The sequence below is a fragment of the Myotis yumanensis genome, unplaced genomic scaffold (assembly GCF_028538775.1).
Source record: "Myotis yumanensis isolate MYYU_CA2020_CCGP unplaced genomic scaffold, mMyoYum1.0.hap1 SCAF_2, whole genome shotgun sequence".
NCBI lineage: Eukaryota > Metazoa > Chordata > Mammalia > Chiroptera > Vespertilionidae > Myotis > Myotis yumanensis.
Genome location: NW_027223753.1, coordinates 120,789,018 through 120,801,508, shown reverse-complemented (window position 1 = coordinate 120,801,508; position 12,491 = coordinate 120,789,018). Strand labels below are relative to the sequence as shown.

Sequence of the window (12,491 nt, the reverse complement as noted above, 5' to 3'; positions counted from 1 at the left end):
TAAATATGTAAGTTCTAACTCATGTCTCTCTCCTTAGCCATGCATCTGGTAGCAGTTGGCAGACTGTAGCAGAGAATGTGAAAACAGAAACATTTGCAATTAAAGGACTCAAACCTAATGCAATTTACCTTTTCCTTGTGAGGGCAGCTAATGCATATGGAATTAGTGATCCAAGCCAGATATCAGATCCAGTGAAAACACAAGGTACGTGTCGATTTACTCACCCTGTGACACCTACTTTTCTTTAGATGTTATGATAATACAGGTACATCATTTGTACTACATGCTAGGACTGGGTATTTAACATAGTTCTGTTGTCCATGTTGCTCAATTAACTTTTAACACACAAACACAATATTTGCAAACTATTATTTTCTGGACAAAGCACTTCAAAATAAAATTAATAACAGAAATATTTCTGATCTTATAAATTACAAATCTAATGAGACAAAAATATTGTATTCAATTCACAAAATTGAGTAAAAAATGTTATATGTGAATATAAAATATTAATCTTATAATACTTGTATTTAAAATTGAGTAAATTTTACAAGTGATCCTTCCTGCAAATGATGCAAATTTAAGAGATATTTGAAAGATAAGCTTAACTGATTTTTTGTTTGTTTGTTTGTTTGCATTTCCCTTTATTTTTTTTCCATCACCATTTATCCCCTCTATGCCCCCTTCTACCTCCACCCCCACCAACACCCCCAACCACCACACTGCTGTCCATGTCCATGAAGTTTTTCTTTTTTTAAAAAATTTTTTGCTCAATCCCTTTATAGCCCCCTGAGAGTTGTCTGCCTTCTCTCTATGATTCTGCCTCTATTTTCCTTGTCAGTTCAGTTTGTTCATCAGATTCCAAATATGAGTAAAGTCATATGGTACTTGTCTTTCTCTGACTGCCTTATTTCACTTAGCATAATGTTCTCAGGTCCATCCATGCAGTCCCAAATGGTAAAATTTTCTTCCTTTTTATGGTCAAGTAGTATTCCATTGTGTAAATGTGCCCCAGCTTTCTGGACACACTGTTGTTTATTGTCTCCTATGAATAGAAATTATTTTTTAGTTTTCAATGGTCACATTATCTCCTAGTCCCCTTCTTGCTCACCTTATTATTTTAATACTTTAATAAGAGTAAATTTATGTATTAATAAAAGAGATGAATGTAAATCATCCTGTACCTTTTTTGGAACATACTATCATTGCAATTAAAATATGATTGCTCTTATATTAACAAAGAAGGATACTTTTAGATTATAGTGACTAGAAATGCAAAATTCTTTTATCAACATTCAGAGGAATCATAATGTCTCTAAATTCTTTTATCAACATTCAGAGGAATCATAATGTCTCTATAACTTAGTTATAGTGATAGAAACAAGCGGTACACAAAATTACTGAAACACTTCAACTGCTTTTTTTCCTGGTTTGGGAGAGGGTCTGCCAGCATGCTGCATGTTTGCTCTTCTCCACTGAGTATATAAACTATCTTTTTGGAAGGACTTTCTGTTTCAGAATTCACAGTGAAAGCAAACCAAGTTGTAGAACATGCCCACGTCTGCCTCTTGCTGTGTGAATTCAACACAACCAGATGCCTCTATTTGCTATCATGAGTCACCTCAACAAGAGCTTTCATATTCTCAGAGCTGCCTAAAGGCACTTTGAGGTTTTCAGTGTTAGATGTGCAGTTGTAAAGCATGTAGAAACTATGCAGCTGTACAGTGAGTTCCTAGTTCTGACCCCAGTACAGTGGTCTCTACCTAACAAACGCCACATGGAGTTTTGATTGACAATGCATATGAATAATTTTGTAATACATTATCTTTAATGTAAGTATATAGTTAACATTTATCTGAATATGTTTTTTTAAATGTTAATCAACATACCTTTGTACATGAATAGCTATGTCAAGAGGTGGACTAGACATATAGCAAAACAGGCATATAATTTTGAAATCAAAGAACTTTTAGTCTCAGTTCTTTAACCTACCAGCTACATGGCCCTGTGCAAGTTAGTCCTGACCTTCAGTTTCCTCTTCTATATAATGAGGCTAAAAATACCTACGCCACAGGATTAAACAAGGATTAAATCCACAAATCAATGTATGGTTATACAAAACTCAGACTTTTATTTTATTTTGCCATTAGACTTTGTAATTGGATTTGTATTTCTTTCACTGTATGGACTAAAAAGAAAATAAGTTAATAAAATATACAAATATCATAAAAATGAGAAAGCTAGCTAGTGTGCTGAATTAGAGAATCAGAGTTAAATATATGTTGGCAGACTTCAGTGATGGGCCAGCACTAACAAGATGGAAATCAGTGGAGCAAATTTAAAAGTCTGGTGCTTGACTTTAGATTTTAAAAACTAGCTGTGGACGGACAGGCTGAGGACTTGGAACTTAAAGGGAGTTCTTGTGAGTATGTGAGAGGGTGGCGGGGGACAGGCCAACTTCAGTGTTTGAAGTGAATTAAAACACCTATCTGAGCCAACTGAGTGATGTAGTCGCCAAATGAATAAATGTAGTCTTAACTGGCATTAGCAGAATTATGTCTGGATCAAGTAATCTCCCCTTTCAGTCTGAGCAGGTCAGATCACGAATGGAGTAAGTGTTCCTTTTTGAGCACCGCATTTTCAGGTAGACTTTTAAGAGGAGGACAGAGGATTGTTGGTGAGTCTGCATGAAGGGTAAAAATCACATATTTGAAAAGAAATCCAAGCATCTTGGATTTAACCCTCAAGATTATAAAGTTAGAGAAGGCATGATGTTTTTTTTCATTACATTTAAAGAGATTATCATGTGAAAAAGATATGCTTATTCTAACTTCAGACAACAAAACAGGACCAATGAGTTGGGAGTAAAATTGGGCAAGATTTCATTGTGTAATTCTCAGACTGCTTTTGAGATACAATGAAGCCCAGCTGAGGGCCACACTAATATTTTCTATAGCAGGAATCAGGGGAAGAACAAGGAAAACTATAACTGGGGGTACAGAACATGTAAGCAGGAAGGTAAGAGCCAAGGTTACAGTGAATTCAGAAAAGACGTTGAAAATTAATTCATAGGAGCAAACATAATTTCTGTAACCATTTCTGCAAAAATGTTATTCCCATGAATGAGCTGGTCAAAAGTAAGAGCTGCAAAAATAGAGGGCACGCTTTCCAGTTAGGAGTCAGGTAGACCTTTGTCACAGTTGGAGTTACAGCCACATCCACAGGGTAATCAAAATATCTTCCCAAAGACAAAATTTGGTAACACAAGGAAGATGAGATGAGTAGCTGGCAAGTAGGGGTGGTGGCGGTCATTGTTCCGGTGAGGGTAGTTGTTGCCACTGTTTCTGCTATTCTTCATCTGCACATCCTGTCCACACAGTATTTGTGACCCTTATTTTGTAAGGAGTATGTACACGAACACCAAATGTGCAGAATAGGTATGGTAGAGATGATAAGAGACCTTAACTACACACGACGAAGTGGGCCTGAATACTGTCCCCTCAGAGAGTGTGTATGTTCCCATTTGGGGGAAGGAGTTGGATAGAATCACATTGGAGATTTCCTCCAACTGTAATTCTGAATATTGGGAAGGACCATTTACAATATATTTCTTCCAGGTGGCAGAGGAGAACAAGAACAATAAAGGACCAATTTGTGAACTTTTCAATATTACCTTATTAGGGAATATTTTCCATTTTTCTCTATTAGGAAATTTTCTAAAATAATATTCTAAACTGCTGTTGTCAAAATGGTTACACTAGGCCAAGGAATTTAGTTATTTCCAAGAAGGTATTAATTGACAAGTTTATCTCAAACTAGAGAAATTGAAGATTGCAATTAAATCACAGTATTTAAACCCTTTAAAAAGGGTTTATGTACCTGTTTAAAGAAACTTCCTAAAAGGTAGAAGGTCCCTGAGAATGGAGCTTACATATGGGAGAATATGTTCAGATGTTGAAATAATGTGTGTCTTTCCCATACACTAAATCATTTTAACTCAACCAATGTTTAATGAGCACACTCTGTATGTAGAGATACCTGCCTTCAAAGAAAGGACTTTACATGCCTTACCAAATGCAGTCCTCAGAAGCGGCTCATCAACATCACCTTAACGTGTGAAGAAGATATGTGAAGTCCAAAAATCTTCGCAGTGGTAGATAGCTGTAAAGTTGTTGAGTTGGGATGCAAGCCCTAGTCTGTCTTATTCCAAGTAATTTAGTCTTACCCTGGAGATCGGAGAGAGCTGACATTACAGGAGCAAATGAGACAGTAGAGAATGAAATATGCCTGAGATGGAAAGCTGACAACCAAGTGCTTTCTATCTATAGGCTGTGATCATAGGTAGCCTGAGGGCCCGCATTAGCCAAAGGTATTCTATGAAAGGATAAAGTATGAAAAACAAAAATCATCTCAGTTATTTTTCTAAATTTATGGTCCCAGTAAATTTGCTGCTATGAACATAGGGTACATATATTCTTTCTGATTGGTATTCCGGGCCTCTTAAGATGTATTCCTTGAAGTGGAATCACAGGGTCAAATGGGAGTTCCATTTTTTAATTTTTTGAGGAACCTCCATACTGTTTTCCATGGTGGGAAGGACCATTTATTCAGGGTATTATTTATCAGAGTGTTGGACAGCGCGTGGTCGGTCTTCTCTCCCATCTGCCTGTCTTCCCTGGACTCCATCAAAGATACTCACCAGCCTCGTTTTCAATTCATGTTTTTGCCATCTATACAGTAAGCTCTTTGAAAGTATTTAATCTTTCAGAAAACTAAAATGCTTGTGTCTGTTGTTTATGGATGGCAATTAATCTAGAATATATGTGCCACATACAATATTCTCTGGAGAATTCTGGATGCAAAACAAAATTTTATTTTCTCCTCTTTTTCACCAGTGTCCTCTTTAGCTATGATAAACTAAGCAAAACATCTATATTTAGAACATCTCTATAGAAATGGCTATTTTTATTTAATAATAACTTTATTAAATTTAACAAAATCTTTTCTTCAAGCCATTTTGCTCAATTAATACTTGACAAAGGAAGCAAGAGCATGCAATGGAGTCAAGACAGTCTCTTCAATAAGTGGTGTTGGGAAAATTGGACAGATAAATGCAAAAAAATGAAACTAGACCACCAACTTACACCATACGCAAGAGTAAACTCAAAATGGATAAAAGATTTAAACTGTAAGACGTGAAACCATAAAAATCTTAGGAGAAACCACAGGCATCAAAATCTCAGACATCTCACATAGCAATATGTTTATGGATACATTTCCCAGGGCAAAGGAAACAAAAGAGAAAATATATAAATAAGACTAAATCAAAATAAAAAAAACTTCTTCACAACAAAAGAAATCATCAACAAAATGACAAGAAAGCCCACTGCATGAGAAAACATATTTGCTAATGATACATCCAATAAGGGGTTAATTTCCAAAATATACAGGGAACTCATACAACTTAACCAAAGGGAGACTAACAACCCAATTAAAAAATGGGCAAATGACCTAAGTAGACACTTCTCCAAAGGGGACAGACCGAAGGTCAAGAGACACATGAAAAAACGCTCAGTCACTAATCATCCGAGAGATGCAAATTAAAAGGACACTGAGGTACCATCTCACACCTGTCAGAATGGCTATAATCAACAAATCAACAAAGGACAAGTGCTGGCGAGGATGTGGAGAAAAAGGAACCCTAGTTCACTGCTGGTGGGAATGCAGACTGGTGCAGCCACTGTGGAAAACAATATAGAGTTTCCTCAAAAAATTAAAAATGGAACTCCCATTTGATCCGGTGATCCCACTTCTAGAAATATATTCTAAGAAACCAGAAACACCAATCAGAAAGAATACATGCATCCCTATGTTCATAGCAGCATAATTTACAATAACTAAGATTTGGAAACAGCCCAAGTGCCCTTCAGCAGATGAGTGGATAGAAAGACAGTGGTACATTTACACAATGGAATATTATGCAGCAATAAAAAAGAAAAAAAAACCCTCTGACCATTTGCAACAGCATGGATGGACCTGGACAGTATTATGCTTAGGGAAATAAGCCAGTCAGAGAGATACAAGTATCACATGATCTCACTCATATGTGGAATCTAATGCACAAAATAGATCCAGAGACATAGAAGCATCGAACGGACTGTTGAATCTTAGAGGGAAGGCAGGGGAGGGTTGGTGGGTAGGAAGAGATCAACCGAAGAACCTGTATGCATATATGCATAACCCATGGACACTGGCAATAGGGTGGTGAAGGCCTGGGATGGGGAGGGAGGAGGTGGGCTAGAAGAGGTCAATGGGGGGAAAAAAGGGACATATGTTAATACTTTCAACAATAAAGATTAAAAAAACAACAATCCTTTCTTGTTGGGAAAAAATGCAGCATAAATGAACACTATTTTTTACTCTGTTCTCGGTCTCCTTTCTAAAATGTTGGTGTACTTCAGATTAAAAACTTGTTGTTAAACCTTCTTTGCAGTGGCACTATAATTAAACTAAACCAAACCATCATCAATGAAACATAAGTACCTTTTTTCATCAGATTTGCGCTACTCTACTCTATTCTACCCTATTCTGTTCTACCCTATTCTATTCTATTCTATTCTATTCTATTCTATTCTATTCTATTCTATTCTGTTCTGTTCTGTTCTGTTCTACCCTATTCTATTCTATTCTATTCTATTCTATTCTATTCTATCCCATCCCATCCCATCCCATCCCATCCCATCCCATCCCATCCCATCCCATCCCATCCCATCCCATCCCATCCCATCCTATCCTATCCTATCCTATCCTATCCTATCCTATCCTATCCTGTTTTACTGGTGGCTTCTGTATTCCCCCATCATAGCCACTAACTTAATCACCTAATTTGGGAGACATCCAGGTTCTTCTTACAAGATGTAAGGTGTCTGACTTCTTTTTTGTGCTTGCTTTCGCTTATTATCTCCATTCTTTACATTACCCACCCATAGTTGCAATTTCAGGCTCTTTCTTTCTTTCATAGTTAGGGTCACTACAGAAGTTTATAACAAACTAAGTAGAGATTGCACTAACTAGGCTGCTCAATTTCAGAGAAAACAAGCATTACCTGGTAAGAGGAGCTCTGAAATACTGTTGCTTGCCACTATTATTTTTGCCTACCTATATCTATATCTATATCTATATCTATATCTATATCTATATCTATATCTATATCTATATCTATCATCTACATGTACATCATCTATATACCTCCCTATCCTCCTAATAAAAAGGTCACTTTTTTCCTATTTTATTCTGTATCACAGGTTGGCTTCCCAGTCACAATGATTCTTCTTTTCTGAGAGTTGAAATGAATGAGAGGATCGTTTTGCCGAGTTTTCCCTCAAGTCAGTAACATTGTGTAAGATCTGACACAGTATTCTTGGGTTTTTGCAGATGTTCCCCCAACAAGTCAGGGGGTGGATCACAAGCAGGTCCAGAGGGAACTGGGAGATGTTGTACTGCACCTCCACAACCCAACCATCCTCTCTTCCTCTTCAATCGAAGTTCACTGGACAGTGAGTCGTCATCGTTGTTACAGTATTTGGTCACGGTTTTAATATGCAGGTGACCTCTGGGAAATTATTATGTGAAAAAAACATCTGTTGCTCACTCCACCATTAACTTTATAATGTAATCTTTTTATGATGGTATCTGTAGACTGGCTTTAAACAGAGAAAAGTTTATTTTTGTGTGTATTATCTATTATGCTGCAATAATGGACTTTACCAGTCTTAGAGGGAAGACACAGAGTATTAATCATGAAGATAAAACTTGTGATAGGATGATCACGTTTTTCACTTATAAATAGTTCCACATTAAGCATTAATTAGGCTTTAAAAATTAGAAAGTGGATAAACACGTTTTTCTTCGTCTCCCCTAACACTGAGAGACATCTTTTCAGATATTGTCACAGAAGTTCTTTAATGACTTACATTTCTGCATGAAGCATCAAAATTAATACCTAATTTATTTATTAAGGTGAAAAATGAAATACATTACAAAAGTAATGCTCTGTTTTTAGTATTCTGCTTTGTGTAAATTTGAAGACCACAGAATGAAGTCCAATATAATTTTTTATATTTTTTACACTTAATTTTCATAATTTTCTAATAAACCAACAGAAAGATATTAATGATTACGTTTTTATTTGTCATTTTAATAGGTGGACCAACAGTCTCAGTATATTCAGGGATATAAAATTCTTTATCGGCCATCTGGAGCCACCCATGGGGAGTCAGAGTGGTTAGTGTTTGACGTGAGAACGCCAACCAAAAATAGTGTGGTTATCCCTGATCTCAAAAAGGGAGTCAACTATGAAATTAAGGCTCGTCCTTTTTTTAATGAATTTCAAGGAGCAGACAGTGAAATTAAATTTGCCAAAACCCTGGAAGAAGGCAAGTATAATGAAGTGTGTGATTTCTATGTATTGCACAGTACATTTGTTAGGCTTTTATTAACACGATTGAAAATTTTTTATGTTAATAGTGACATTAACTTTTTATATTGAACATCATATTTTGCTAATAGAATTTGTTTCATTAGAACTACTATAAATTGCTTTAGTAGAGGCTTATAGAAAAATGTGCAAATTTGGAACATTGTATTGCTTAATATCGTATATAGATATATTTAATCATTCAGAAATAAAATTCACATTTAAAGATGGAAATGTTTTCAATTTGCTTGCCTTTGCATTATTTTCTATTCATTTATTAAATGTTATCTTGAGTAATGACTTGTAAATAAGGTGAGTAATGTCTTGGTTTGCCCAGGACTTTCCAGGGTTAGCATTTTATACTTATGACTCATGTCCCTGGAAACCCTTCAGTTCTAGACAAACCAGTATGATTGGCCACCCTATAACTGGAAATTAAAAGTTAATATTTAAATAAAGGTCAAAGGTTACATGTCACAACTATTCTCCAGAACATTCCCTAAAATGTCTTTATTACTTTGAATATATAAATGATGGAATATAGTTAATATTATGGATGACGCATTCATCTTCATACTTTTTAAACTCTTTATTAGAGAACATGAGACTAAGGTAGCAGGATAAAAGAAATAGGGATTTCCCTTGGAATTTTTGTGGAGATAATCTCTGTAATGTTGGTTATGAAACATTCACAGTAACAATGTGTTAGTAATATTGAGAAATACTTAGTTTGGGATGAGATGCCTCTTTAAAACATATGCATATATTGATATAAATTTTATATAGTTATTATTTGTACATTTCAAGTGCCTGCTTTTAATGTCCTCTAATGCCACTGATAATATATTCACTTTTTGAAACAATTTAATAGCACCCAGTGCCCCACCTCAAAGTGTAACTGTATCAAAGAATGATGGAAATGGAACTGCAATTCTTGTTAGTTGGCAGCCTCCTCCAGAAGACACTCAAAATGGAATGGTCCAAGAGTACAAGGTAATCCCTATATAGTAATTTACTGATGGACATCCCTCTTCCCCTACAAAGAAAAGAAAAAGAAACCTTGGTTACATTGTGCATGGATATTTGGCGCCATCTGCTGGTCTGAATAGCAGTATGTAAAAATTGTTTAAAAACATTTTCCTGTTTATTCAGTAATTGTGGAATACTAATTCTTAAACTATTTGAAAAACATTAATTTAAAAGAGAGAATCTACTTCATCTCATTATATTTAGGTTGATGTAATACCACATAAAAAACGAATGAAATGCTAATTTTTTTGCCCTAAAAATAACTTAAATATATGTTGTATAGGTTACCCTATAGAATTGGCTATGAGTCACATTCTATCAAATATGTTCTTATTTTTTTTTTAGTATGTATGCTTGAAATTTTAGAACTTTAGAGATAAGATAAAAATTATTTACTGTACATGAAAATCATTTTTATCTATAAACATTAGTTTCTAAGCAATATTTCATGTCTCAGAGGAAATTCAAATATAAATTTCTGTATGTTTAAATGAATTTTTTTAATGTGATATAGTGTTAAGGGATTTAATCTAATGATTATGAATAATTATTTTTACCTGTGAAGTCATCCTCTCTACTTATTGCATTTAGAGAGTTTTATATAGAATCATTTTGTGCAAATATATATTAAGCATACCAAGAAAGAATAAAAACTAAGTTAGGGACATGGCATTTATACTATCAATGAATTTGTTTTGTATTATGGGATAGTTAAATGAGTTAAGATAAATGAATTAGAAGCAAGACAATCACAATAGAAAAGATATTATGTGTATTTTTTCAACACTTATATAAACACATTTTTAGTGGAAAAAATCTATTTCTCTAGATCCTGCTTAAAATTTCTATGATGCCTGAGTATTTTTCTAATTACTAGTAGATTATTTCATATCTAAATATTTTATACTGTATCTATTGAAATGAAACTGATGTTAAGAAGGTAAACACATTTACCTTATACAGGTAATTACATGCTAACATCTGAATCACTGTAGCTTATTTTTTAAATATAGATGCCTGTCTACCATGCTCAGAAATTCTGATTTAGTAGGTCTACGTAATAGGGCCCTTTCATATATATCTTGGTAGATCTTTCTGAGTGTTTATGCTGTGTGCTCTTGGTTAAGGCCCAAATAAAGACAATAAATTTTCTTTGGAGTAGCAAATGATTTTCACAATAACCATATATACTGAGCTTAATTTTAGGTATAATATTTTATTTTTAAATTATTTAAAAAATATATAAACTGAAAATTTGTGCACACGTTTAAAAGGGAAACTTTCTCAAAGTATTTAAAATACTTAAATACATAAATGCAAATGCTGGATGATGATAGATAAGTTGTTCTTTCTCAAGACTTTTTGCAAGGAACTTCTTTTTTGGCAAGTGATTTCTTAAATATTTTAAATTAGATCTTCTAGGGTAATTGAATCATTAAAACGTAAAAGTCTCGACAGTTTCAAGTGCCTTCTTGTGAGTTTCAAGGTTATTTTAATACCGGGAGTGTCAGGATTCTACAGTTCATTCCAGAAAAATAAACAGTTATGAAGGTTTTTAAGGATTTAAAATGAGGTGATGTCTCAGCTCTGCAGCAAAATTGTGTAATGTAGGCATTTTCCCCTAAGAGTCAGAACTCATTTCTCTCCTGAAGAAATTCGAAAGAGTGGATTTCACTTAACTTCACGGTCAATTTAAAATAATAAAATGCCTTTCTGAACCTGATTGACTGGTACAAAATCGGTCTGTGGCTTTGGTTCAGCTGCGTAATGTAATTGGGGGGAAAAAAATCACAAAGGACTCTTTATTTCCAAATGGTCAGATCCTGGTATAGAATCTGACCATTTGCTGGTGTTATGCATTGAAGCTATATTAAAATAATATTAACTTTCAAAGATAAAGTAAAGGTTATTGCCCTCATGATAGAGGACACTGATATGCTTATATTTATTTTAAATCCCATTTCCTATTAGACAATAGCATACTTGAAGCTAATCCCACATCTTGCTTCATAAATAACATAGGGCATGTTTTACTACTTCCTAGATCATTTCCTTATGGAAACTGAGTTCAAGTACTGTCATGCACCACACCCAGATCTTTGGACATTGCCAAAGATTACCCTATGAATAAATAATCCTTTAGTGTGAAATTTAAATTAAGAATTATAATGTAGAGCAGAAATCTTTATTTCCTGAAAATAATTTCCTATAACAAATGCCGTTATCAAAGTTAATGAGATATATAATAATTTTCTTATAAGAACATTTTTCTTTTATGTCAGATGTTATTCTTTATAATCTAATATTTTATCAAAGACTAATTAATATTCACATTAACTACAAGATCAGTGTGCTAATTTTCTCCCATTGTTAATAGTTCAACATATCATAGGCTGAATAAAATCCTGGGATGATTCTTCTTATATTCAGTATATATAAATTCCTCACATGGGGATATGTTTTTATTGATTTAAGAGAGGGAGAGAGAGAGAAACATCAATCAGTTGCTTCCCATGCATGCCCCAACCTGGGATTGAACCCTCAACCTTTTGGTATACAGGACAATGCTCAACCAACTGAGCAACCCAGCCAGGACTAGTTATATTTTAATAACCATATTTATGTAAGGTAAGCTCTGTCTCTTTTTAAATCACTGCTTCTTGGTTTTGGTTATTTGGAAAAGGTGATAGCTCCAGGTAATTTTATCCCAGAGAACTGTTGAAGTAAAGTGCTAGATTTGGAGTTTCTTCCTCATCTTTATTTTGTGATACCTGGTAATCTAGTATCACACCTAGCCCACAGTAGGAGTGCAAATGCTGCTTGGTGGTAGATTAGTTATTGTTCTTTATCGAGATGTGCACAGCTTTTTGCTTTTTGCTAGGAACTTATTTTCCTTTGCAAATGATTTCTTGTTTATAAAAAAAACATGTTATAATAGCAACTAGTGTCTTCAAGCAAAAATGTATAGATTCACCTTATCACATGA

The 12,491-nt window shown here is 34.4% G+C and overlaps 1 protein-coding gene across 7 annotated transcripts in view; it reads left to right on the top strand.

Annotated features, from left to right (window-relative positions):
- The window catches only part of ROBO1 (roundabout guidance receptor 1), a 569,906-nt gene that overhangs the window by 496,166 nt on the left and 61,249 nt on the right, over window positions 1-12,491 (top strand). For all 7 annotated transcript variants that reach the window (XM_070406018.1, XM_070406016.1, XM_070406015.1 and 4 more), the window contains exons 12-15: window positions 38-204; window positions 7,435-7,556; window positions 8,204-8,435; window positions 9,348-9,469. In XM_070406018.1, the coding sequence (XP_070262119.1) occupies window positions 38-204; window positions 7,435-7,556; window positions 8,204-8,435; window positions 9,348-9,469 (643 nt within the window). The remainder of the gene's footprint in view (window positions 1-37; window positions 205-7,434; window positions 7,557-8,203; window positions 8,436-9,347; window positions 9,470-12,491) is intronic.